This window comes from Pseudoliparis swirei, chromosome 12 (assembly GCF_029220125.1).
Source record: "Pseudoliparis swirei isolate HS2019 ecotype Mariana Trench chromosome 12, NWPU_hadal_v1, whole genome shotgun sequence".
In the NCBI taxonomy this organism is placed as follows: Eukaryota; Metazoa; Chordata; class Actinopteri; order Perciformes; family Liparidae; genus Pseudoliparis; species Pseudoliparis swirei.
This window is the reverse complement of record NC_079399.1, coordinates 2132236-2159121: the sequence shown is the minus strand read 5'-3', so window position 1 is coordinate 2159121 and position 26886 is coordinate 2132236. Positions and strand designations below refer to the sequence as shown.

At 50.5% G+C, this 26886-nt stretch overlaps 3 protein-coding genes and 4 non-coding genes across 10 annotated transcripts in view; 6 read left to right on the top strand and 1 right to left on the bottom strand.

Annotated features, from left to right (window-relative positions):
• Nucleotides 1-2540: 2540 nt before the first annotated feature.
• Nucleotides 2541-9539, bottom strand: rnaseh1 (ribonuclease H1). 4 transcript variants are annotated; one of them, XM_056427548.1, is made up of 9 exons: nucleotides 9449-9539; nucleotides 6918-7019; nucleotides 6269-6393; nucleotides 5439-5627; nucleotides 5232-5331; nucleotides 4784-4838; nucleotides 4624-4708; nucleotides 4248-4372; nucleotides 2541-2742 (listed from the first exon to the last, which is right to left on the bottom strand). In XM_056427548.1, the coding sequence occupies exons 2-9, from the start codon at nucleotides 6980-6982 to the stop codon at nucleotides 2644-2646; spliced, it is 843 nt and encodes a 280-aa protein (XP_056283523.1). In that variant the 5' UTR covers nucleotides 6983-7019; nucleotides 9449-9539; the 3' UTR covers nucleotides 2541-2643. The 4 variants fall into 4 exon arrangements, with proteins under 4 accessions (XP_056283523.1, XP_056283522.1, XP_056283520.1 ...); XM_056427547.1 differs by lacking the exon at nucleotides 9449-9539 and adding an exon at nucleotides 7271-7372; XM_056427545.1 differs by lacking the exon at nucleotides 9449-9539 and adding an exon at nucleotides 7271-7368 and having other exon boundaries at nucleotides 6918-7107.
• Nucleotides 8098-12292, top strand: rps7 (ribosomal protein S7). Its single transcript, XM_056427570.1, has 6 exons — nucleotides 8098-8204; nucleotides 8999-9070; nucleotides 9501-9644; nucleotides 10433-10497; nucleotides 11173-11323; nucleotides 12183-12292. Exons 1-6 carry the CDS (start codon nucleotides 8130-8132, stop codon nucleotides 12258-12260), a joined length of 585 nt encoding a protein of 194 aa, XP_056283545.1. The 5' UTR covers nucleotides 8098-8129; the 3' UTR covers nucleotides 12261-12292.
• Nucleotides 9116-9334, top strand: LOC130203099 (small nucleolar RNA SNORA73 family). The gene has a single exon (XR_008833436.1). It is a non-coding gene; the product is annotated as a small nucleolar RNA SNORA73 family (small nucleolar RNA).
• On the top strand, nucleotides 9854-10072 carry LOC130203100 (small nucleolar RNA SNORA73 family). The gene has a single exon (XR_008833437.1). It is a non-coding gene; the product is annotated as a small nucleolar RNA SNORA73 family (small nucleolar RNA).
• Nucleotides 10822-11040, top strand: LOC130203098 (small nucleolar RNA SNORA73 family). The gene has a single exon (XR_008833435.1). It is a non-coding gene; the product is annotated as a small nucleolar RNA SNORA73 family (small nucleolar RNA).
• On the top strand, nucleotides 11794-12012 carry LOC130203101 (small nucleolar RNA SNORA73 family). Its single transcript, XR_008833438.1, has one exon. It is a non-coding gene; the product is annotated as a small nucleolar RNA SNORA73 family (small nucleolar RNA).
• A 947-nt stretch (nucleotides 12293-13239) lies between the features above and the next one.
• Nucleotides 13240-26886, top strand: part of cnksr3 (cnksr family member 3) — a 32079-nt gene continuing 18432 nt past the window's right edge. Inside the window, exons 1-4 of the mRNA XM_056428884.1 lie at nucleotides 13240-13753; nucleotides 19703-19866; nucleotides 21695-21897; nucleotides 22104-22201. Coding sequence (XP_056284859.1) covers nucleotides 13702-13753; nucleotides 19703-19866; nucleotides 21695-21897; nucleotides 22104-22201 — 517 coding nt within the window. The 5' untranslated portion in view covers nucleotides 13240-13701. The remainder of the gene's footprint in view (nucleotides 13754-19702; nucleotides 19867-21694; nucleotides 21898-22103; nucleotides 22202-26886) is intronic.

The window sequence follows — 26886 nt, the reverse complement described above, 5'->3', positions numbered from 1 at the left end:
CACACACACACACACACACACACACACACACACAGACACACACACACACACGGCTACTCACAGGTGAAGGTAAACAAACAATATATAAATATATAAATAAATATATAAATAAATGTATATATATATATATATAAATAATAATATAAATAAATATACAACTATATAAATAATACGTAATGAATCATCTGTTTGAGGTCAAAAGGTGTAATTAAATGTGCATTTATTTGATTGTGTTGAATAGTCGGGTTAATAGCGTGATTCATTAAAGTGATGTGGCGGTTCCTCCTCAGGTAAGGAAGCGAGGAGACGAGGAGATGAGGAACTCCTTCGTCTCAAATGGTTCAACAGGTATTTCAACCTTTAAAAAAAGTCAATATTCTGGCCTTTTTTCTTCATCCTCCACCGTCGTCTTCGTCTGCAGAGCTCTCAGTCAGGGGAACTTCTCTGTGATGAAGCCGGAAGGAGAGAAAAGAAAAGTAACAACTGGTGGAGAGCGATGAGGTCACGTGACCTCCCAGATCCAACATGGCCGCCGCTCGAGTTTTCCTCCTCCTCCTCCTCCTCCTCCTCCGCTCTCCTCGTGTTGGCGAGCTGCTCTCGACCCCGGCAGAACATCTCGAGCCTTCGTCTAAGTGGAGCGGATGTTTCTCGTTTTGGCCCCGCCCCCGCGGCGCCGGTGGCCCGACGCCAGCGCTCCTCGGTCTGCGCGCTAACGAGGCTCAGCCGGCGAGGAGGTGGAGCTGCTGGCGGGGCGACCTTTGACCTCTCGCTCCGGCTCTCCTCTCAGACTGAGCTGCCTCCGGTGGGGTCGCCCCCCCCCCGCTCGCCGCCGCCTGAAGGTCAGAGCGAGGAACCCAGAGCCTCCTTCCTGCCCGGCGCCGAGCGAGCGGCCGCAGGAGGACGGAGGAGGAAAGGGAGCGATGGAGGGAGGAGTCTGGAACCTTCTCTCGGTTCTTCTTCTGCAGAAACAAAGAGGATCAAGTTTCACAAACATCTACAGTCCGGAGGGAAGGAGACGAGTGGAGGAGGAAGAGGAGGAAGAGGAGGCGATGAGTTCAGGAACAGAGGAAAGACTGAAGGTCCAACGAGGAAGATCTTCAGTGTTCACACCAGGTTTACTCGAGGTCTCACTCGTCTCCTTGTCTCCTCCTCGTCTCTTCGTCTCCTCCTTGTTTCCTCTTCGTCTCCTCCTGGTTTCCTCCTTGTTTCCTCTTTGTCTCCTCCTTGTTTCCTCCTCGTCTCCTCTTCGTCTCCTTGTTTCCTCTTTGTCTCCTCTTCGTCTCCTCTTCGTCTCCTCCTTGTTTCCTCTTTGTCTCCTCCTCGTCTCCTCTTTGTCTCCTCCTTGTTTCCTCCTCCTCTCCTCTTCGTCTCCTCTTCGTCTCCTCTTCGTCTCCTCGTTTCCTCTTTGTCTCCTTGTTTCCTCTTTGTCTCCTCTTCGTCTCCTCGTTTCCTCTTTGTCTCCTTGTTACCTCTTTGTCTCCTCCTTGTTTCCTCTTTATCTCCTCCTCGTCTCCTCCTTGTTTCCTCCTCGTCTCCTCTTTGTCTCCTCGTCTCCTCTTCATCTCCTCGTCTCCTCTTCGTCTCCTCCTCGTCTCCTTGTTTCCTCTTTGTCTCCTCTTCGTTTCCTCCTCGTCTCCTCTTCATCTCCTCCTTGTTTCCTCCTCGTCTCCTCTTTGTCTCCTCCTCGTCTCCTCTTCATCTCCTCTTCGTCTCCTCCTTGTTTCCTCTTTGTCTCCTCGTTTCCTCTTTGTCTCCTCTTCGTCTCCTCCTTGTTTCCTCTTTGTCTCCTCATCTCCTCTTTGTTTCCTCTTCGTCTCCTCCTTGTCTCCTCTTCGTCTCCTCTGTCTCCTCCTCGTCTCCTCCTTGTTTCCTCTTTGTCTCCTCCTCGTCTCCTCTTCGTCTCCTCCTTGTTTCCTCCTCATCTCCTGTCTCCTCCTCGTCTCCTCCTTGTTTCCTCCTCCTCTCCTCTTTGTCTCCTCGTCTCTTCGTCTCCTCCTTGTTTCCTCCTCATCTCCTCTGTCTCCTCCTCGTCTCTTCGTCTCCTCCTTGTTTCCTCCTCCTCTCCTCCTCGTCTCCTTGTTTCCTCTTTGTCTCCTCTTCGTCTCCGCCTTGTTTCCTCTTCGTCTCCTCTTCCAACTTGTCCACGCTCAAGTTACACTTCGGTCTCATGGATCCTTTGGCCTCCTCTTCTTCATCTCCTTCTCTCCATCCCTTTCCTCCTCTCCTCCTCTTCTTCACATGAGGGAGTTCTCATGTGTATTTCCAGGACGTAGTTTCAGTTTCATCCTTTGATCTTTTTATGTCGTTTTATAATCACGTTGATTTTAAACAATCATCAATTATTTGGTTTTCAAAAGGATCTGAAATAAAATCTCAAATATTTGTCTGCAGTCGATCTGGAGCTCCTCCTGCTGGACGGTGCCGGTATTACACCCGACTCCTCTGAGGACATTCTTATCCTCATGTCCTCTCTCTCATCCCTTGTCTCCTTCCCTTCTCTCCTCAGAGGAGACATCAGTCAAACACACTGACCAGGCGACTGAAGCAGAAAACTTTATTCAGAGGGAAAAAACACAAAGAAAGACAAATAAAGACAGACGTCCTCTCTAAGCCCAAAACCTGCTCTCCTCCTCCTCCTCCTCCTCAGCTCCTCCTCTTCTTTGGAGCCTTCGCCGCTCCTTCTCTCGACAGTCTGTCGGCCTCCTCGTTGCCTCGGTAACCGGCGTGCCCCGGAATGTGCAACTAAAGGAAAGAAAAGATCATCGAGTGTCATGACCTCATCACGTGACCTCATCACATGACCTTTGACCAGGTTTATTGAAAAGCTCATTTAAATAAAGTAAACTATCTTCATCTCACGTCCACTGGCTGCCGGTGGCCTGTAGCGCCCCCCGGTGGCCTCTAGCGCCCCCCGGTGGCCTGTAGCGCCCCCCGGTGGCCTCTAGCGCCCCCCGGTGGCCTCTAGCGCCCCCCTGGTGGCCTGTAGCGCCCCGGTGGCCTTAGCCCCGGTGGCCTCTAGCGCCCCCCTGGTGGCCTGTAGCGCCCCCCGGTGGCCTTTAGCGCCCCCCGGTGGCCTGTAGCGCCCCCCTGTGGCCTGTAGCGCCCCCCGGTGGCCTCTAGCGCCCCCCGGTGGCCTCTAGCGCCCCGTGGCCTCAGCCTGGTGGCCTCTAGCGCCCCGGTGGCCTAGCGCCCGGTGGCTAGCGCCCCGGTGGCCTCTAGCGCCCCGGTGGCCTCAGCCCCCGGTGGCCTCAGCCCCGTGGCCTCTAGCGCCCCGGTGGCCTCTAGCGCCCCGGTGGCCTCTAGCGCCCCCTGTGGCCTGTAGCGCCCCGGTGGCCTCTAGCGCCCCGTGGCCTCGCGCCCGGTGGCCTTTAGCGCCCGGTGGCCTCTAGCGCCCGGTGGCCTCTAGCGCCCCGGTGGCCTCGCGCCCCCGGTGGCCTCTCGCGCCCCGGTGGCCTCTAGCGCCCCGGTGGCCTCTAGCGCCCCGGTGGCCTCTAGCCCCCGGTGGCCTCAGCGCCCCGGTGGCCTCTAGCGCCGGTGGCCTCTAGCGCCCCGGTGGCCTCAGCCGCCCCCCGGTGGCCTCTAGCGCCCCCCGGTGGCCTGTAGCGCCCCCCGGTGGCCTCTAGCGCCCCCCGGTGGCCTCTAGCGCCCCCCGGTGGCCTCTAGCGCCCCCCGGTGGCCTCTAGCGCCCCCCGGTGGCCTCTAGCGCCCCCCGGTGGCCTGTAGCGCCCCCCGGTGGCCTCTAGCGCCCCCCGGTGGCCTTTAGCGCCCCCCGGTGGCCTCTAGCGCCCCCCGGTGGCCTGTAGCGCCCCCCGGTGGCCTGTAGCGCCCCCCGGTGGCCTCTAGCGCCCCCCCGGTGGCCTCTAGCGCCCCCCGGTGGCCTCTAGCCCCGGTGGCCTGCGCCCCGGTGGCCTCAGCGCCCCGGTGGCCTAGCGCCCCGGTGGCCTCTAGCGCCCCCCGGTGGCCTTTAGCGCCCACCGGTGGCCTGTAGCGCCCCCCGGTGGCCTGTAGCGCCCCCTGGTGGCCTCTAGCGCCCCCTGGTGGCCTCTAGCGCCCCCCCGGTGGCCTTTAGCGCCCCCCGGTGGCCTTTAGCGATGTGGCGGTTATCGATCAGGCGCTCGTCATCGGCTGCTTTATTGATTATTTAAATCCTTAGAATATCTCAGAGCAGTAGAGATGCTGACGTGTGAGACTTTGAGGAGGTGCACGTCATTTAGTGAGTGAGAGGCGGAGCCAGCGAGCATATTTACCCAGACCACCTCCACCTGCGCGTTCAGCCGGTCCAGCGTCACGAAGTCCTCCTTGTTGATGATTGGTCCTCCAGACTTCAGCCGCCAGCCGTTCAGCTTCCAGGTCTTCACCCAGCTGGTGACACCTGAACGCACCGCGACACGTCAACGCCACCTCACGGAGGCCCGACCAACCCCGACGAGCCGGACCGAGCCGGCTGCGTTCACATTAAAGGGGCGGGGCTTGCAGCATCTGACCAATCACAAACTGATGGAGGTTTAAACTATTTAAAAACAGATTTTTTTAACCTGGATCCAGACGTTAACCTCTTTGTATTTAACGGTGTCTGTCGGCGCCGCTTTGGACCGGCTCCCCATCAGAACCACACGGACTCACCGTTGATGGTGAACTTGCTGTCGCTGTAGAGGACCAGCTTCTTCAGGCCGTTCTCTTTGGCCTGCTCCAGCGCTTTGCAGGCCGCCTGACACACACACACACACACACAGTTGAACACACCATGGAGGCGCTCCAGAAGGTTCTACAGCACCGGTCAGACCTGTATCTCAGCTCGCTGGTTGGTCTGTCTCCCCTGAAGAGGCTCCGCTGCGTTTCTGAAGAAAATATAAAACTCAGTTAAATAAAAAGGAAACCTCTCATGATGTGTGTGTGTCTCTGTGTGTGTGTCTCTGTGTGTGAGTGTGTGTCTCTGTGTGAGTGTGTGTCTCTGTGTGAGTGTGTGTCTCTGTGTGTGAGTCTCTGTGTCTCTGTGTGTGAGTCTCTGTGTGAGTGTGTGTCTCTGTGTGTGTCTCTGTGTGTGTCTCTGTGTGTGAGTGTGTGTCTCTGTGTGAGTGTGTGTCTCTGTGTGTGAGTGTGTGTCTCTGTGTGTGAGTGTGTGTCTCTGTGTGTGTCTCTGTGTGTGTGTGTGTCTCTGTGTGTGAGTGTGTGTCTCTGTGTGTGTCTCTGTGTGAGTGTGTGTGTCTCTGTGCGTGTGTGTGTGTGCTCACAGTGGGTGGTTGTCTCCCCAGTAAACTCCGATGCCGGCTCTCGCCCCCTTCTGGCCGTTCCTTGAACAGCAGCCGTCGGTGTAAACCACCACGGCGTCGCCTGAGAGGTTCAGGGTCCATCAACAACATCCCCACGTTTCATCTGACCGTGTACAGAGAACAGCGCCCCCTGCAGGTCAGCGTGTGAACATCTCCTCTCCTGCTCACCCATGTACGTGAACGCGTCCGAGCTCTGTGAAGACGAGCTCTCTGGCGCTCTGGCCCTCTTGGGGGGCGCCTCCTCCTCCTCTTTCTTCTCTGGCGCCGGGCGGAGCCGCTTCCTGCCGAGGGCCACGCAGCCCACGGGCTCCGGGTCCCGTCGAGGGAGCGGAGGGGCCGGCTCCACGCTCTGGGAGGCTGAGGGCAGAACCACGAGGGAAGAGAGACTTTCAGAGAGCGGATCCAGAATTATAGTCACACACGGGAGGAATGTTGACCTCCTGGACCAGAGGTCACACACGGTGACCAACGACCTTCCAGGACTTTAAACCACATTCCCATGACCGAATATGTTGTGAAATCTCGGTGAATACATGAAGAAGTGATCAAATGTTGTATTTAGACTAACAATGAGAATTCCAAAGCATACAGTTTATAACCTTATATGACTCAAATGAATGAGACAATAGTTTAGATTTAAAAAATAAAACATTTATGTCTTTTCAGTTACGGTGCGTTCACTTGCAGCGAGAAAAATATGCGAGTATGAAAGAGCGTACGCCGACTTATATTTTGAGCATCATTCTTTTAAAAGCATATTCATTATTTAAAACTCAGCGTAAATGAACATAAGAATATAACACATTTACAGGACTTCTCCAAAACTTTGGGGATTTTTTCTTTGAACAGACTTTTCCAGGCCTAAAAATAACCATTTTAAAATTCCAGGACTGTTCCAGGTTTTACGTTAGCGTACGGACCCTGTTGACCTTTCCAGATCTTATAATTAAGATTACAGCCACTATATGCTCTTGTGGGGGGGGTCTGGGTTAGTTTACCTTTCTTCACCTCAGGAACTGGAGACGGAGCGGCCCCTCTGAAGAACGCCCAGGCATCTTTCTCTGAGAGAAACTTCTTAAAAGAGGCAGCTGGGAATTGTTCCACCTGGTTCTTACATTCATCCCTAAATAACAGTTTTGGGGGAACAAATGATCCTGATAATCTTTTTATTTATTAGTATATATATTGTGATGGGATTACAGTTTCAGTGTCCTAGTGCTATATATATATAAATAAATACAAAATAATATATATATAAATACAAATATATACAAAATACATTATATAAATATATTTATATATATTAAATAAATATATATATATATATAAATGAATAAATAATATATGTATAAATAAAGATATATAACAATTAATTAATTATATTTATATATATAAATATATATTTTTATATAAATGAATAAAAATGAATAATAAATAATATATATGTAATACAAATAAATAAATAATATATATATTTATTTATTTTGGTGGGGGGGAAAATGTGTGCCCATTTTAAGTGCAGCAACGCCCACTGCAGGCTGCGTGTGCGTGTTGATGGAGGACATTTAACATCATAAACATGTGATTTAATGATCTTTTATCTGGAGTTGTGTTTCTGTGTGCAACGTGGCGGGTTAGCGGTCTCACCAGGAAGCGTAGACTCCGGGTGTGAAGCCCCTCTGCACCGCGTAGAAGAACTTGCCCTTCGCCATGTCGTCCGCGGCGCTGCAGAAGCTCCTGCGTGCTGCTCTGAAGAGAGACGGCAGTCTCCACATCACCACGAGGCGGCCGACATGGCCACGTCAACCACACACGCAATGCAATAGCTTTCAATGATCTGATGTGTGTTTTTAAATCACACAAAAAAAGAAACCGACAAAAACGTGAGGTAAATTCAACAAAACAGCCGGAAAAAGATGCCCAAACTGCTCTGAATTAGGCAAAAAACACGAATAAAACTATTTATAAGACCTAAAACAGCATCTGATTAGTCTACTTACTCCTAATTAAAGTACAACGACAGAGAGAAGACCAAGAAAGGAGAAAAGTAATGTTGACAACTCGACCGACACCAACTCTCGCGATGTTCTTATGCCCTCAGAACGTGGTCTCACACAACTGTCGCGATGACAAAACGGGACTCGTGCATTGGATGAAACCAACTCTCGCGATGTTTACACCCGCCTCCGAACGTCTACTCGTTCAACTCTCGCGATGGCAAAATGGGACGCGCGCATTGGATGAAACCAACTCTCGCGATGTTCTCGCCCGCCTCAGAACGTGGACTCGTACAACTCTCGCGTTAGCTAAATGGGACGCGCGTATGGATTAAACCAACTCTCGCGATGGTCCGGTCTCTTCCTTGGCCGTCGTTGACAGAGGTTAGTCGTGCTACTTTTCAAGGGACTCTATCCACCTTTAAATGTGCTTTAATGGCGTTTAATGACGGCGTGAACCGGCCGCAACGCTTCTCAAGGCTCGGATACGTTAGATTAAGCTCTTAGTGGCGGCGGATGGCTGTTTTATATGACGAAATACGACCTAGTAAAGACGCTCCGGGGCAATGGCGGTATTGTATCTGGGAGTGACGCCAGCTAGCAGGCCCCCCACTCATTCTAGATATACTTATATTTTAGTCTCAATCTGTTTAAAGTTGAGCCTATTGTGTGGCTTCAAGTTTGGTTTCGTGGAGATATAGCTTCGCCCCAAAGTGCTGCTAAAATCTGCTCCACCGGCGGCCATCTTTGAGCTGCCGTGTAGCCTCGCTGGGCTACATGCTGGTTTGTGTAGCTCCTCCAGGACCCGTTCACTTAACTTTACCCCTAAATGTGTTTTTATTTCTCCTCAGACACAACGGCCATGTTCAGTACCAGCGCCAAGATAGTGAAGCCGAATGGCGAAAAGCCGGACGAGTTCGAGTCTGGGATCTCCCAGGTAAGAAGACCATGTTTCAGGTGGTTTACACGTGCTTTCTGTATTAATTGTGTAGTCCAGCTGCATGCATAGTGTGTCTCTGTATATGTGTACTACGTGCACTGTAAGGATCCTTCATTGCATAATGAGAATCCAGAGATTTATTGGTTAAATTACAGGTTTAAATCACATTGCATCCATGTTTTCTGAAATACCAATTAGTTGATATTCCTGTAAATGTGTCATTTATATTACAGAATGTTCCTTAATTAAAATTTAAAGCGCTTTTACAAAGGACTTCGAGCCAAGAATAGCAGCAACAATGCACATAAGTGGAGGTTTATGCAGCAATCACTACTTGCTGTTGAGATAATCCAGATCTACTGTGTCTAGAGTTGTACTGTTCATAATTTAATTATCCATCATTGTATAATAAGATCCAGGAATGTTTCGGTAAATTGTTTCATATTGTCACCCAGATATACTAAAGTCACATGGCTGGTACTAATGCTTCTAAATCAAGTCTGTAATTTAAGATTAAGCGATTCATTTGTTAAAGATGTGATTAAAATGTATATATTTAGCTTTCATTAACAGGGTTTTTGCCTCATTTAAAATTAAATATATTGTTTTACAATATAAACATAAAAGGCGAAGTTTTAAAGTGTCTAGATTTAGGGGGTTGAAGGCTAGATTTAAAACATTTTGTCTCTGATAGAAACTTTTGCATCGGCAACATCGGAGTGATTAAATAGAGATGACGGTGCTTATAAGAGGCGTTTGATGGAAGCTGACGTGCCGCTGTCTCCCCGCAGGCTCTGCTCGAGCTGGAGATGAACTCCGACCTGAAGGCTCAGCTGAGAGAGCTGAACATCGCCGCAGCAAAGGTAGGACGGCGATGCCCCGTCTATGTTTATATACATTTGTTTATCTCGACGTGGACATCCAGTCAGTTTCCTGGCTCTGTCCTGGTGGCGTATGGGAGCGTAGCTTTCGAGCTGAGACGTACATTCCCGTTCCACGACGTCGTAGACTAAGCTCCGCTCCCCGGCCGTCAGGTCGGCGAGGGCCGCGGCGTTCTGCATATTCCTACATCTTCCCAGAGTCCTTTGGGGCCGTGACTGGGGGGCTAAACCATGCAGCGCACATCGCCTCATGTCGGCATTTTAAAATGTGTGTTTGCGCGTTCCTGCAGACGTTTGAATGAAAGTGTCTCCTGCTTCCAAATGGAAGAGCTCTACTTGAGATTGTGTTTGTTTTCTCACATGGAAGTTGAACTCTCGTCAAGCCGCGTCTTTTGTCTTTGTTTCTTTAAAGGAAATCGAAGTCGGTGGCAGCAGGAAAGCCATCATCATCTTCGTTCCCGTACCTCAGCTCAAGTCCTTCCAGAAGATTCAGGTGCGCCTGGTGAGGGAGCTGGAGAAGAAGTTCAGTGGAAAGCACGTAGTCTTCATTGCACAGGTGAGGATGACAGAGGAGACGCCACAGGGTGGTTTGGGGGGGGGGTCTCGCCAAGTCATGTGACCTTCCCGAGGACGTCCGGGAGTTCACGACTCGTGTCCGGGAACATCGTTTCCTTTTGGAAAGCGTTGGTTTCGTGATCCACATTTGGAGAACTAGGTTTCTGTGGACGGAGTGACTTGGTTTTTATTTTTATTTTTCTGTTTATCTCGACGTGGACATCCAGTCAGTTTCCTGGCTCTGTCCTGGTGGCGTATGGGAGCGTAGCTTTCGAGCTGAGACGTACATTCCCGTTCCACGACGTCGTAGACTAAGCTCCGCCCCCCGGCCGTCAGGTCAGCGAGGGCCGTGGCGTCCTGCATATTCCTACATCTTCCCAGAGTCCTTTGGGGCCGTGACTGGGGGGCTAAACCATGCAGTGCACATCGCCTTATGTGTGAGGATTTAAAATGTTTAAAGCTGTTTAGTTTGTTTATGTTCTGCACATGTTTTTTTTACCTGACGGGTTTAAATCTTTACGCTGGCATAGTTTAAATTAACCTTAAACGTTTCTACTTCGGCTCATGGCATAAAGTTTCTGAAACTTCTTCTCTTGAAATGTATTTAATGCAGAAAGAAGACAGTTTGGGACTTTGAAGCAGTCGAGTAGAAACTAAGGATCATGAATATGAGTCCCACTCTGCTGCCGTTTGGTTAACAACTATTTATTCTGTTGAATTATTTCAGTTTAAATGTTTTTGTTTCTGATTTGGAGTTTAATGAGTCGTCGGCGTCTTTTTCGCTTTCAGAGGAGAATTCTGCCCAAACCCACCAGGAAAAGTCGCATCAAGAATAAGCAGAAGCGTCCCAGGAGGTGAGAAAATATTGTATATTTAATATATTTCACTGACAATTATGATGTTATGAGGCCATCAATACGCTAACTGGCTTCATGGAAACATGATGAGTTTATTTAAAATAGTCAGTTGAGTTGTTTTTATGCCCAAATTAATTCACTGGTTTCAGCTTCTGAACTGAGAATATTTGCATTTTGTCTTCATTGCCTGGCAATAAATTTACATCGTCAAGTCTTCGGCTCAACGAGTCGTCAGGTGACTGTGGGCAGATTTTGTGATTTAGACGCATTTGAAATTTACTGGTTTCTTACCCTGATTTAATTTGCTGTTTTTTAAACTATCCGACGTGGACATCCAGTCAGTTTCCTGGCTCTGTCCTGGTGGCGTATGGGAGCGTAGCTTTCGAGCTGAGACGTACATTCCCGTTCCACGACGTCGTAGACTAAGCTCCGCCCCCTGGCCGTTAGGTCGGGGAGGGCCGTGGCGTCCTGCATATTCCTACATCTTCCCAGAGTCCTTTGGGGCCGTGACTGGGGGGCTAAACCATGCAGTGCACATCACCTTGTTTTTAAAGAGTCATTATTTAGTGCTTTTTATTTTGTATTATCTTTCAGAATCTTATCTTCTCACTGTTTCTACGCACATATCTCTTGAGTGTCGAGTGTTGATGTATTTCTGGGTTCCTCCCTCAGCCGCACCCTGACCGCGGTCCACGACGCCATCTTGGAGGACCTGGTGTTCCCCAGCGAGATCGTTGGTAAGAGGATCCGAGTGAAACAGGACTGCAGCCGGCTCATCAAGGTGCACCTGGACAAGGCGCAGCAGAACAACGTGGAACACAAAGTAAGTCGGCTTTGACCTCTGACCCTCGAACTTTCTTTAATTCCATCACTTATCAGCCAGAAGCTACAACGACAAAAATTCCATTATTAGATTTTCATCTTTCCGACAGTCCTTGAACACATCATGTGTGATGAACGTTTCTGTTAGAAAAAAGCAGCCAAAATGAAGCCAGTCGACATTTGTTATTTCCTCGTAAGAGGAAGAAAAGCTGCTAAAAGTTTCATTTAAATTACCCAAAAAACATAAAATATTTCATGAGATTTACTCTTGTCAATATTATTTCCCCAAAATCTCCTCGTGAATAAATTAACTCGTTGCTACTCCAACATTAAGGCTTTGAACTGCAGGTCTGAACCAGCGGTGATCAGATCTTGAACTAAAATAGAACAGTTTTTAAAGGCTGTCGGCGTCCAATCATAAGAGGGTATATCCTAGACACCTGTGCCGTGATTGGCCGGTCCACATGTGTCCCGACGTGGTCATCCAGTCAGTTTCCTGGCTCTGTCCTGGTGGCGTATGGGAGCGTAGCTTTCGAGCTGAGACGTACATTCCCGTTCCACGACGTCGTAGACTAAGCTCCGCCCCCCGGCCGTCAGGTCGGCGAGGGCCTCGGCGTCCTGCATATTCCTACATCTTCCCAGAGTCCTTTGGGGCCGTGACTGGGGGGCTAAACCATGCAGTGCACATCACCTTATGTGTGAGGATTTAAAATGTTTAAAGCTGTTTAGTTTGTTTATGTTCTGAATGTTTTGGTCGACTTTAGTTTTCCATCATAATAAATTGATTAATGCCGTTGTATAGAACGTATTCAGTCTGACGGTGAACTCTACTCTTATCTAAACTATTGTTCCTCTTCCAGGTGGAGACTTTCTCTGGCGTCTACAAGAAGCTCACAGGCAAGGACGTCGTGTTCGAGTTCCCCGAGTTCCAGCTCTAAACACCGATGACTAAATAAATTTGTTTACTGTCCCCGTTTGTTTGTTTGGTGTGTTTTGGTATACTTGCAGGAGAGAATCTGGTAAACATTACTTCTCATACTCTACAGTTATTTATTCTCCCTCTGGCGCCACCTTCAGGACAAACGTGAGACTCACCACTTAAATAGAGACCACGTCAACATTTTTAATTTAACGGCCGTTTTCTGTCCCAAAGAGTTGATAATGACTGCGGGGTGTTAGTGTCAGTAGAGCGTTGGCTTAATGTGTTAGTTTGATAAATGTGTTCATAATAGTGTTTTTAGTTTGTTTGCAAAGTAACTAAATGTCCACAAAAACATTGTTTCTTCAACCAGGTGAAATTAATTAAAGGAGTGTCACTTATCAAACTACCAAGAATCAGCAGTGAGACCCATACAACTTTTCTCTATGATGCATTCAGGAGCTGTCAGAAAAAGATTTTTTTTCCAACGAAGCCTCAAGTTGGAATGCGTAACTTAACTCTTTTATTATATACAAATGGTCACAAGTAAATTAAGTACAATTTATAGATCCGGCTGGTTATCGATTCTAAACATCATTTCTCAATATTAAAGAAATGTCATATTTCTAAGTGGTTAAATAACTGATTGTTGTATTAGATCTGTTTATTTCTGTTTTATTCATCTAAATCTTTATTACAATTTACATTTGAGTAAAAGCTCTGTTGAATAATTCCTTTTGGGAGGTTTCATAATTTAAGTAGCGTACAAAATTATTTTCATTTCTAATTTTCATACTTTAATGTAAAACATACATTTTCAAGTTTAACTGCTTTTGCATTGTTAAAAGTAATTTTCTTGAATATTACAAATTTGATAAATGCACTTATAAAGCTGAAATTAAGCCGAGACTACATTAAAGTCAGAATTAACAACTTGTTCGTGGAGTGGCTATATAAATTAAACTTAACTTAAAAGTAAATAGTATATATAGAAATATGATATATTTATATATGTAAATATATTGCCTTCATATAACATACTACCTCTTTTTTTTTTTTTACATTCATGCACAAAAAACTAATTGCACTAAAAAAATTTGCATTTTAATATGTTAAACAAATGTCGTGTGTATGTATCAAGATGAAGCAACAGGACTCGATTAATGTCTACACCGCGCTGGTTTCCCTTCGTTCCCACAGCGCCTGAACGCAGCATGGACATGCTCTTCCCTGATTGGAGGAGATAAGGGACCCCTCAGTAACCCGACACTCGCCCCCACGCGCGTGTGACTGACGGTAAACTTTCTGCGCGAGCTCCGCCAGTCGGTGAGAGCGGCGGACCGGTGGCCCCTCGGACGTCTGGAGCGGATACCTCCTCCGTTAATTATGTCCGGTTAACGGGCTTTATTTGTAAACCCGGCAGTGTTGGAGAAGCGGGAGGTGAATTACATACCGGAGACATGGAGGCGGTGAGTCAGTGGAGCCCGCAGCAAGTGGCCGACTGGATGAGAGGTGAGCCGGACGCTTGATGCACCTAACGGTCCGGTGTTAGCCGTTAGCTTCGCGGCTTTATTTTCTACCGTAGAAGAAGAAATAGTATAACCGAAGAAGAAGAAGCATATTCATATGTCGAGGTGGTGTCACGCTCTTGTCCTTGTACTCGCGGTAGTGATGCCACAGTGTACAAATACGTTTGGTACACGTTCTTAAAAGTCCCTCGTTTAAAATAAGACTAAAAGTACACAATCATAGCGATAAAATACACAAAGTACCTCAAATAAATGTGCTATTATTGCACAATCATGGAGCTGTAATATACTGTATTTACTTTAATACGTTGGGATTTATACAGATCTAGATAATCTATGACATAAAAAAATAATTACAAAATAATATATATATATTTTATATATTATATATTTATACACGCATACAATACTTTATAAGCTGCTAGGTAGCTTGTGAATTCCCCTGGGGATGAAGTCTAATTGCTAATTAATAAATGTAACATAATTTGTAACTATAATATCTCAAATTAATGTATACAGTAAAAAAAATAAGTATTAGCATTTAAAAACTGCTTTTCTCCATTGCACCGGTGTAACACTTGTTCTGGTTTTGTCTGTTGTTGGACATTGAACTTTAAAGAAAGGATCCAATGCACAATAAATTGAATAGAATTGGTGTTAAATGAGATTAAAGTAGATTATCCAGCGTGTAATGAGTGTTGGCTCAGCTGCTGCTGTCAGCTTGTTTACCTTTAGTGGATGACGGTGTCATGAAGCAGTAAACCAGCCCGACCAGTCCACGGGACCAGTCCGCCGCCTCGTGCTGCTGGTTTATAGCGTTTTAATTACCGGGAGGTTCTGAAAAGCGGCAGCAGGACGGCGGCGCTGCAGACTGAGGAGCTGCTCCACGGCCGCAGAGGAAACGAGAGTTAAATAAGTTATTATGTTTCATGATGCGACTCAGTTGGTGGACAGAAACGATGCAGAGGAAGTCTCCGTGTTCCTCGTGAGAAATGTTTAAGAGAGGATTCATGATGGAGAACCTCTCGGTTCACACACAGATTTAAATATCTCGTCTCTGTGGCTCCTCCCCATCGTCGTTACTGAAGAGCATCAGTACAGCATCAACACACACACACACACACAGACTGACACACACCACACACACCACCACACACACCACCACACACACCACCAACACACACCACCACACCAACACACACCACCACACACCACACAACATATACACACAACACACACACCACACACACACACACACACACACACACACACACACACAACACCAACACACACACACACACCACACACACACACAACACGCACACGCACACACAACACACACCACACACACACACAACATACACACACACACACACACACACACACACACACCACACACACACCACACACCACACACACACACACCACACACACACACACCACACACACACCACACACACACACACACACCACACACACACACACCACACACACACACAACACACACACACACACACCACCACACACCACACCACACACACCACACACACACACACCACAACACACACACACACACACACACACACACACACACACCACACACACACACACACACACACACACACCACACACACACACACACCACACACACACACACACACCACACACACACACACACACACACACACACAACACCACAACACACACACACACACACACACACACACACACACACACCACTAGACAACCAAACACACATGCCAACACACACACACCAACACACACACACACACACACACCACAACACACACCACTAGACTACCAACACACTCCAGCACACACACCAACACACACACCAGCACACACACCAACACACACACCAACACACACACCAACACACATACCAGCGCTCCATGAAGGTCGGCCTCCCGTTGTGTTCGGGGTCAAAAGGTCGCGTTGAGGAGCTGCTGCCACCTGACCACACCCCCTTTGTTCTGTGAGAGAAGAGAGACACACACGGGGGGGGGCTCAATTAAGCTAGCTCCCCCCTGAGTGTCACTCACACACACATCCACACAGCAGACGTGTCTCTGAGGGGGGGGGGGGGGGTACCAGCAGTTTGTTATATAAGGGGAAGTCTCTGGTTTCTTGGTTGCTTTAAAGTCTTTCCTCAGTTACTTAACATTTTACTCATTTTTTTAAACCTGCAGGGACTTGATGCAACATTCAAGGTCTCATTTGAAAGTTTGCAAAGGCCGGCGCCCGTTTACAAACAGAGGATCACAAATATTAATGAAGTGATTGAACAACAGCAGTTAGACTGAGACAAAGAGTCCTCTGTGCTCAGCTGAGAGGCAGCTTTTAATCCAGTGTTCTGCTACCGGAGCGGTCAGACAGCTGTGGCACACACACACACACACACACACACACACACACACATACGCACACACACACATACGCACACACACACACACACACACACACACACACACACACACACACACACACACACACACACACACATGCACACACACACACACACACACACACACACACACACACACACACACATACGCACACACACACACACACACATACGCACACACACACTCTCGGCGTGTTCAGACAGGCCCACATACCTGGCAGGTGCGGTCACACATCACGACACAAACGAGGACGGAGTCAGAGTTGATGAAACTGAATCCAGTTCCTGTGGAGGAGGAACTAATAAACAAGATGGCCGATAAGATGTGTGTGAGGAGGTAGTTTGTAAAAAGTGTCACCAGCAAGTTTTATAACACCAAATAAATGTGTTTAAATATCCTTCTGGAGTCATTTTATCCTCTTTTGCAAAGCGTCTGTCAGGTTATCAGAGCCCAAAATGAAGTCTGTAAAAATATTTAAAAAGCACCAACAAAATAAATAAATACTTCTGTGATATTCAAATATATTTATTTAAAACATTCCTCTAAAAAACGTGAAATCTGAAATGCTTCCGATCAGATTAAAGGATTCTGCAAATAAATATTAGTCAGTATTTACATTGATTCACCAACTTAATTGAGGGATAACAGAAATGATGCACATTTACTAAAGTAAATAAATAAATATTGTGGCCTTTAAAAAAAAAAATTTCGCATAATCTTTATTTTATTTACCACATTTTTGTATATATAAAATTTCCCAAAACAAATGCCAGAGAAACCTTCAAGCGGCCTGCTTTTTAAAAATAGTTTAGTTTTTTAAACGGTCATAAAAGAAGCCACTCCCTAATTAAATGGCGACGATGACCAGAGAAACGGACCCACACTGAGCCGTGCTGCTCGGTCACATCGCCAGGATTTAGGCCACGCCTCCTTAATGGATCCCAGTAAAGCCGATTGGGAGATTTGTTGAACCTGCGTCACCCACCTGAACGCCATGAACACCTGAGTGATTAACACCTGCTGCCCCGGGCTGCCGTCATGTGACTCAGCGGGATGCGGTCCCATCAGGGGGTCCAGACGGTCCTGGTCCCCAGAGGATGTTCAGGGTCGTGGTTACTCTGGACCAATGAGACCTTTGAGAATCTGATTCAACAGAACTCCACTGTCCACACAATATATATATATGCATGTATTTATATATTTATTTGAATATATTTATTTTTGTGTGTGTGTGTGTGTGTGTGTGTGTGTGTGTGTGTGTGTGTGTGTCGGTCTTGTCCCTCGTCCCGTTGTGATGAAGTGATTCCAGCCTCACCTCAATGTCTCTGTTGGAGTTTCATCTGTAGATCAGATGAATGAATATGAATTTTCCTCGAGTTGTTGGTCCGCCTCAGAATAAATAGTCTCAAATAAATTAAAAGGACAGAAAAAGTATTTTAGTCCAGTGTAAACAGTGAAGTTTAATTATATTCACATTCACTGCAGCTCAAAAGTTTGGGGCATTGTTTTATCAATGAAGATACATTACATGGAGCCGTGGCAGCTCTCAGGAACGAGGAGGAGGATCTGGTTAGAGGAGGTGGAGGAGAAGTAGGAGGTAGAGGGAAGAGGTGGTAAAAGAGGAGAAGTAGGAGGTGGAGGTGGAGGAGGAGGTGGTAAAAGGAGGGGGTAGAGGAGGAGGAGGAGGTGGAGGAGAAGTAGGAGCTAGAGGGAGGTGGAGGAGGAGGAGGAGGTGGAGGCGGCTCATTCTCAAGTTGTTGTGACTTTTTTCCTCTTTATATTGAATTTCTATGAAATGTTGAAGCTGCTGAAATGAAAACGTAAAACCTCGTCCTCTTCGTCTTCGTGGTCCTCTTCGTCCTCTTCGTCTTCGTGGTCCTCTTCGTCCTCTTCGTCTTTGTTGTTGTTTGATTGGTCAGAGTTGATGTCATCGCTGCTAATCGGACAACGTGAGGAACTCAAGTTCCACTTTGGGATTCTGCTGATTGGAAACTAAATATTCATAATGTGTCACCGTTCCGTCGCTCCAGGTGGATGCAGTCAAAAAGAAAACAACAACAATGTCTTCAGGGGGAGCGTGACCTTTGACCCCCCCAGAAGGTCGGGGGTCGCCCCCCCCATAGTTTCACAAACAGCCCAGAAGCCACAAATGTTTATTCTGCTCACATTTGAGACTCAAAAGCCTTTAAAGGAGCCAGAGACGGAATGTTTGGGCGTTTAATAATCATAATAATAATAATAACACTAATAGTGGACGAGTCCTCTGCTCCAGACCGGAGCCTCTTTAGGGCTTCTGGTTGTTCTGGAGGTGCGAGCTGAGGACCACGAGAGGCCATCTGTGACGAGGCCTTCAGGGACCACATGGGGGCCACGTGTTGCCCCCCCCCCCCGAGGGCCATCTGGGAGGTGCTCTGCTCCCAGACTAATGGACTTTCTTTACGCCGATTATTTCTTAAATATCAGGAAACATTTAACAAGTAGGGATTATTTTAATTGTTGAAGAATTTAATAATAATTTTCCTGATTAATATATTCGGTCTAACAGGTTCCCAGGGGTCACGACCTCTGAGTTCCTGAAGTCAGAGATATTTAATAACAACCGACCAAATGTTGACAATTGGCCGCGTGGCGTGTTTTATGACCGTTTGACCTTTTGAGTTTGACCCCTCACTTTGCTCCCCTTTTGTTGAAGTGTCTTTATTTCAACGCCACTTTTTGTTCTCGGTGGTCGTTAAACTACAAAGACCAACGTCTACATCCTTTATTTAATCTGGAGGGATTAGTTTCCTCCTCTAACCAAACTACGGTTTCCTGGAGAATTGAACCTCTCTTGAGCTTCAACTCGAAAACCTACGGCTGCCTTCAGGAGCCCGACGAGGAAGGAGGAAAGGTTGGGAGGTAGGGAGGAAGGAAAGAAGGAAGGAAGGAGGGGAAGAAAGAAGGTAACAGATGAAGAAAAGAGGGAGGGAGAAAGGAGAAGGGATGTAGGGGGGAAAAAAGGAAGGAAGGAAAGGAGGCAGGAATGAAGAAAGAGAGGAAGGAAGGAAGGAAAGGGGAGGAATGAAGAGAGGAAGGGAGGAAAGGAGGCAGGAATGAAGAAAGGGAGGAAGGAAGGTTAGGAGGTAGGGAAGAAGGAAAGAAGGAAGGAAGGAGGGGAAGGAAGGAAGGGACAGATGAAGAAAGGAGGGAGGGAGGGAGAAAGGAGAAGGGATGTAGGAAAGCAATAGGAAGGAAGGAAAGGAGGCAGGAATGAACAGAGGAAGGAAGGAAGGGATAAAGGAAGGAAGACAGGAGAAGGAAGGTAGGAAAGAAAGAAAGAGAGAAAGAGGTAGGACAGTAGGAAGGAAGAGATAAAGAGGTAGGAAGCAGGGAAGGAAAGGACGAAAGAGACAGAAGGCGGACTGGGCCCACAGCTGGTCCTGAGGGGTCCAGGATGACATGTGATGACTCAGCATCTGTAGTCCTGTTGATGACTTCCTGTCCCCGTCATGTGACCCCCCCCCCAGGGCTGGACGACGGGCTGCAGCAGTACGTGGCGTCCTTCCAGCGGCAGCAGGTGGGCGGCGCCCGGCTGCTGGCCGCCACCCACCGGGAGCTGCTGGCTCTGGGCCTGAAGCGGGTCGGACACCAGGAGCTGGTGCTGGAGGCCGTGGACCTGCTGTGTGCACTGGTGGGTCACACACACACACAAAACGTCACACACACACAAAACGTCACACACACACACTCACACACAACGTCACACACACACACACAAAACGTCACACACACACAAAACATCACACACACACACAAAACGTCACACACACACAAAACATCACACACACACAAAACGTCACACACACACACACAAAACGTCACACACACACACAAAACATCACACACACACAAAACGTCACACACACACACACAAAACGTCACACACACACAAAACATCACTCACACAAAACGTCACACACACACACAAAACGTCACACACACACAAAACGTCACTCACAAAACGTCACACACACAGCAACACACACTCCTTTCTTTCTTTCCTTATCCTTCCTTCCTTCTCTCTCCTTTCTTCCCTCTTCCTTTCCTCTTTCATTCCTTCTTTCCTTTCCTATCTTCCTTCTCATTCCTTTATTTCTTTCTTCCTTCCTTCCTTCTTTCCTTCTTACCTACCTGCCTTCCTTTCTCACTCCCTCCTTTCTTTCTTTCCTTATCCTTCCTTCCCTCCTTTCTCTCTCCCACTCTCCCTCCTTTCTTTCTTTCCTTATCCTTCCTCCCTCCCTCCTTCCTTTCCTCTCTTCCTGTGGTGTCCTTGACTTCCTTCTAGGAGTCTTGAAGGAGAATGTTTGTTCTTGTTGCCTCGTAAGTTATGAACTACACTGAACTCAAAGTTCACTTGCTCCCTCGTTCTCTCGTTCCCTCGTTCCCTCGTTCTCTCGTTCCCTCGTCCAGGCCTTTCTGTCGTCCTCTCTGAATGGACCTCATCCAGAGTGCATAAACAGGAAGTGACATCACACGGCTTCCTGTCACACTCAATAGAAGGTCAGGTGGATATTTAGCTCTCTGTGGAGCAGGAAACAGATGGAACCCCTCCCACCTGTCAGAGACCCCCATCCCTCCCCTGAGACACACACACACACATAGACAGAGACACACACACACACATAGACAAAGACACACACATACACACACAGAGACACACACACACATAGACAAAGACACACACACACACATAGACAAAGACACACACACACAGAGACACACACACACATAGACAAAGACACACACTCACACTCACTCACACAGAGACACACACACACATAGACAAAGACACACACATACACACACAGAGACACACACACACATAGACAAAGACACACACTCACACTCACTCACACAGAGACACACACATACACAAGACACATACACACACAGACACACACACACATACACAAAACCACAGACACACACTCACAGGGAGACACACACACACATAGACAAAGACACACACACGCATACACAAAGACACACACACACACATAGACAAAGACACACACACACACACATACACACACAGACATAGACAAAGACACACAGACACACACAAACACACACACACACTCACACACACACTCACACACACACACACACAGACACACACACACATACACAAAGACACACTCACTCACACACACACACATACATACATACACACACACAGACTCACACATACACACACACAGACTCACACACACACACACACACAGGAAGAGACGCTTTGTTCCAGCAGCAGTTTTCCGTTGGACGTCAGATGATCAGTTTTCCCTTTTTTTAAAGAACACCATCATGTTCAGAGTGCTGAATAAACAGGGGGCCCTGAATGCAGCACCGCTATAAGAAGGCCTTGTGCTGCATTCAGGGCCCCAGGAGATACCTGAATGTCTGTAATCACTCTGTCCATCCCCCATGAATCACTTCTATACATCTGTAATACTTTACAGAACTGCGGCGTGCAGAAGGACCACCTGAAGACTCTGATTGGCCGGATGAGGGCGGCGCACCACGACCTCGCCGCCTCGGTGTCGCAGCGCCGCAAGAACCCGGCCTACCACAACAAGATCTCCCACCAGCCCTCCAACGAGTTCCTGACCGCCGTGGTGGAGCTGATCGGGGCCGCCAAGAGCCTGCTGGGCTGGCTGGACGGGTGAGACACGCCCACTTTGCCCCTAAGCTCCTCCCACATGAGGAGCCTCGTTCACTCGCTCCGCTTGTCGCAGCTCGACAACATTCCTGTTCTCACACACACACACACACACACACACCTCGAGCACAACGTTTATAAGTGTTGAACAAAAGCTCATGAAGCTGCAGCATGAGAATCTAAAGATATGACCCCCCCCCCCCCCCCAGGACTCCTCCTCCGGGCGCCGTCGACTTCACCTCCACCAAGAGCAGAATCATCCAGCTGTGCCTGGAGCTCACCTCCACCGTCCAGAAGGTCAGCGTAGGCTCCGCCCACCAGACACCGCTCACGTGTTTCTGTGTGAAGGTCGTGACCCCCAGGGTCAGGACGACGAACCAGATGACTCCTGTTTGGGCCTTCTCTCCTCCTCCTCTCCCCTCTGAGGCCTTCTCTCCTCCTCCTCTCCCCTCTGAGGCCTTCTCTCCTCCTCCTCTCCCCTCGGAGGCCTTCTCTCCTCCTCCTCTCCCCTCTGAGGCCTTCTCTGCTCCTCCTCTCCCCTTGGAGGCCTTCTCTCCTCCTCCTCTCCCCTCTGAGGCCTTCTCTCCTCCTCCTCTCCCCTCGGAGGCCTTCTCTCCCCTCTGAGGCCTTCTCTGCTCCTCCTCTCCCCTCGGAGGCCTTCTCTCCTCCTCCTCTCCCCTCTGAGGCCTTCTCTCCTCCTCCTCTCCCCTCGGAGGCCTTCTCTCCTCCTCCTCTCCCCTCTGAGGCCTTCTCTCCTCCTCCTCTCCCCTCTGAGGCCTTCTCTGCTCCTCCTCTCCCCTCTGAGGCCTTCTCTCCTCCTCCTCTCCCCTCTGAGGCCTTCTCTGCTCCTCCTCTCCCCTCTGAGGCCTTCTCTCCTCCTCTCCCCTCTGAGGCCTTCTCTGCTCCTCCTCTCCCCTCTGAGGCCTTCTCTCCTCCTCCTCCTCTCCCCTTGGAGGCCTTCTCTCCTCCTCCTCTCCCCTCTGAGGCCTTCTCTGCTCCTCCTCTCCCCTCTGAGGCCTTCTCTCCTCCTCCTCTCCCCTCTGAGGCCTTCTCTCCTCCTCCTCTCACCTCTGAGGCCTTCTCTCCTCCTCCTCTCCCCTCTGAGGCCTTCTCTCCTCCTCCTCTCCCCTCTGAGGCCTTCTCTCCTCCTCCTCTCCCCTCTGAGGCCTTCTCTCCTCCTCCTCTCCTCTGAGGCCTTCTCTCCTCCTCCTCTCCCTCTGAGGCCTTCTCTCCTCCTCCTCTCCCCTCTGAGGCCTTCTCTACTCCTCCTCTCCCCTCTGAGGCCTTCTCTGCTCCTCCTCTCCCCTCTGAGGCCTTCTCTCCTCCTCTCCCCTCTGAGGCCTTCTCTCCTCCTCTCCCCTCTGAGGCCTTCTCTGCTCCTCCTCTCCCCTCTGAGGCCTTCTCTGCTCCTCCTCTCCCCTCTGAGGCCTTCTCTCCTCCTCTCCCCTCTGAGGCCTTCTCTGCTCCTCTCCCCTCTGAGGCCTTCTCTGCTCCTCCTCTCCCCTCTGAGGCCTTCTCTCCTCCTCCTCTCCCCTCGGAGGCCTTCTCTGCTCCTCCTCTCCCCTCTGAGGCCTTCTCTCCTCCTCCTCTCCCCTCTGAGGCCTTCTCTCCTCCTCCTCTCCCCTTGGAGGCCTTCTCTCCTCCTCCTCTCCCCTCTGAGGCCTTCTCTCCTCCTCCTCTCCCCTCTGAGGCCTTCTCTCCTCCTCCTCTCCCCTCTGAGGCCTTCTCTGCTCCTCCTCTCACCTCTGAGGCCTTCTCTCCTCCTCCTCTCCCCTCTGAGGCCTTCTCTCCTCCTCCTCTCCCCTCTGAGGCCTTCTCTCCTCCTCCTCTCCCCTCTGAGGCCTTCTCTCCTCCTCCTCTCCCCTCTGAGGCCTTCTCTGCTCCTCCTCTCCCCTCTGAGGCCTTCTCTCCTCCTCTCCCCTCTGAGGCCTTCTCTCCTCCTCCTCTCCCCTCTGAGGCCTTCTCTCCTCCTCCTCTCCCTCTGAGGCCTTCTCTCCTCCTCTCCCTCGGAGGCCTTCTCTGCTCCTCCTCTCCCCTCTGAGGCCTTCTCTCCTCCTCCTCTCCCTCTGAGGCCTTCTCTGCTCCTCCTCTTCCCTCTGAGGCCTTCTCTCCTCCTCCTCTTCCCTCTGTGGCCTTCTCTCCTCCTCCTCTCCCTCTGAGGCCTTCTCTGCTCCTCCTCTCCCTCTGAGGCCTTCTCTCCTCCTCTCCCCTCTGAGGCCTTCTCTGCTCCTCCTCTCACCTCTGAGGCCTTCTCTCCTCCTCCTCTCCCCTCTGAGGCCTTCTCTCCTCCTCCTCTCCCCTCTGAGGCCTTCTCTCCTCCTCCTCTCCCCTCTGAGGCCTTCTCTGCTCCTCCTCTCCCCTCTGAGGCCTTCTCTCCTCCTCCTCTCCCCTCTGAGGCCTTCTCCCTTCTCTCCTCCTCCTCTCCCTCTGAGGCCTTCTCTCCTCCTCCTCTCCCCTCTGAGGCCTTCTCTCCTCCTCCTCTCCCCTCTGAGGCCTTCTCTGCTCCTCCTCTCCCCTCTGAGGCCTTCTCTGCTCCTCCTCTCCCCTCTGAGGCCTTCTCTCCTCCTCCTCTCCCTCTGAGGCCTTCTCTGCTCCTCCTCTCCCCTCTGAGGCCTTCTCTCCTCCTCCTCTCGCCTCTGAGGCCTTCTCTCCTCCTCCTCTCCCTCTGAGGCCTTCTCTCCTCCTCCTCTCCCTCTGAGGCCTTCTCTGCTCCTCCTCTCACCTCTGAGGCCTTCTCTCCTCCTCCTCTCCCCTGAGGCCTTCTCTCCTCCTCCTCTCCCTCTGGGCCTTCTCTCCTCCTCCTCTCCCCTCTGAGGCCTTCTCTCTCCTCCTCTCCCTCTGAGGCCTTCTCTCCTCCTCCTCTCCCTCTGAGGCCTTCTCTCCTCCTCCTCTCCCCTGAGGCCTTCTCTCCTCCTCCTCTCCCTCTGAGGCCTTCTCTCTCCTCCTCTCCCCTCTGAGGCCTTCTCTCCTCCTCCTCTCCCCTCTGAGGCCTTCTCTCCTCCTCCTCTCCCTCTGAGGCCTTCTCTCCTCCTCCTCTCCCTCTGAGGCCTTCTCTCCTCCTCCTCTCCCCTCTGAGGCCTTCTCTCCTCCTCCTCTCCCTCGAGGCCTTCTCTCCTCCTCCTCTCCCTCTGAGGCCTTCTCTCCTCCTCCTCTCCCCTCTGAGGCCTTCTCTGCTCCTCCTCTCCCTCTGAGGCCTTCTCTCCTCCTCTCTCCTCTGAGGCCTTCTCTCCTCCTCCTCTCCCTCTGAGGCCTTCTCTCCTCCTCCTCTCCCCTCTGAGGCCTTCTCTCCTCCTCCTCTCCCCTTCTCTCCTCCTCTCCCCTCTGAGGCCTTCTCTCCTCCTCCTCTCCCTCTGAGGCCTTCTCTCCTCCTCCTCTCCCTCTGAGGCCTTCTCTGCTCCTCCTCTCCCCTCTGAGGCCTTCTCTCCTCCTCCTCTCCCCTCTGAGGCCTTCTCTCCTCCTCCTCTCCCCTCTGAGGCCTTCTCTCCTCCTCCTCTCCTCTGAGGCCTTCTCCTCCTCCGGCCTTCTCTCCTCCTCCTCTCCCCTCTGAGGCCTTCTCTCCTCCTCCTCTCCCTCTGAGGCCTTCTCTGCTCCTCCTCTCCCTCTGAGGCCTTCTCCTCCTCCTCTCCCTCTGAGGCCTTCTCTCCTCCTCCTCTCCCCTCTGAGGCCTTCTCCTCCTCCTCTCCCCTCTGAGGCCTTCTCTCCTCCTCCTCTCCCCTCTGAGGCCTTCTCTGCTCCTCCTCTCCCCTCTGAGGCCTTCTCTCCTCCTCCTCTCCCCTCTGAGGCCTTCTCTGCTCCTCCTCTCCACTCTGTGGCCTTCTCTGCTCCTCCTCCCTCTGAGGCCTTCTCTCCTCCTCCTCTCCCTCTGAGGCCTTCTCTGCTCCTCCTCTCCCTCTGAGGCCTTCTCTCCTCCTCTCCCCCCTGAGCCCTTCTCTCCTCCCCCTCTCCCCTCTGAGGCCCTCTCTGCTCCTCTCCCCTCTGAGGCCTTCTCTCCTCCTCCTCTCCCTCTGGGCCTTCTCTCTCCTCCTCTCCCTCTGAGGCCTTCTCTCCTCCTCTCCCCTCGGAGGCCTTCTCTGCTCCTCCTCTCACCTCTGAGGCCTTCTCTCCTCCTCCTCTCCCCTCTGAGGCCTTCTCTGCTCCTCCTCTCCCCTCTGAGGCCTTCTCTCCTCCTCCTCTCCTCTGAGGCCTTCTCTCCTCCTCCTCTCCCCTCTGAGGCCTTCTCTCCTCCTCTCCCCTCTGAGGCCTTCTCTCCTCCTCCTCTCCCCTCTGAGGCCTTCTCTCCTCCTCCTCTCCCCTCTGAGGCCTTCTCTCCTCCTCCTCTCCCCTCTGAGGCCTTCTCTCCTCCTCCACTCCCTCTGAGGCCTTCTCTCCTCCTCCTCTCCCGGCCTTCTCTCCTCCTCCTCTCCCTCTGAGGCCTTCTCTGCTCCTCCTCTCCCTCTGAGGCCTTCTCTCCTCCTCCTCTCCCTCTGAGGCCTTCTCTGCTCCTCCTCTCCCCTCTGAGGCCTTCTCTCCTCCTCCTCTCAGGCCTTCTCTCCTCCTCCTCTCCCTCTGAGGCCTTCTCTCCTCCTCCTCTCCCTCTGAGGCCTTCTCTCCTCCTCCTCTCCCCTCTGAGGCCTTCTCTCTCCTCCTCTCCCTCTGAGGCCTTCTCTCCTCCTCCTCTCCCCTCTGAGGCCTTCTCTGCTCCTCCTCTCCCTCTGAGGCCTCTCTCCTCCTCCTCTCCCTCTGAGGCCTTCTCTGCTCCTCCTCTCCCTCTGGGCCTTCTCTCCTCCTCCTCTCCCTCTGAGGCCTTCTCTCCTCCTCCTCTCCCCTCTGAGGCCTTCTCTCCTCCTCCTCTCCCTCTGAGGCCTTCTCTCCTCCTCCTCTCCCCTCTGAGGCCTTCTCTCCTCCTCCTCTCCCTCTGAGGCCTTCTCTCCTCCTCCTCTCCCTCTGAGGCCTTCTCTGCTCCTCCTCTCCCTCTGAGGCCTTCTCCTCCTCCTCTCCCTCTGGGGCCTTCTC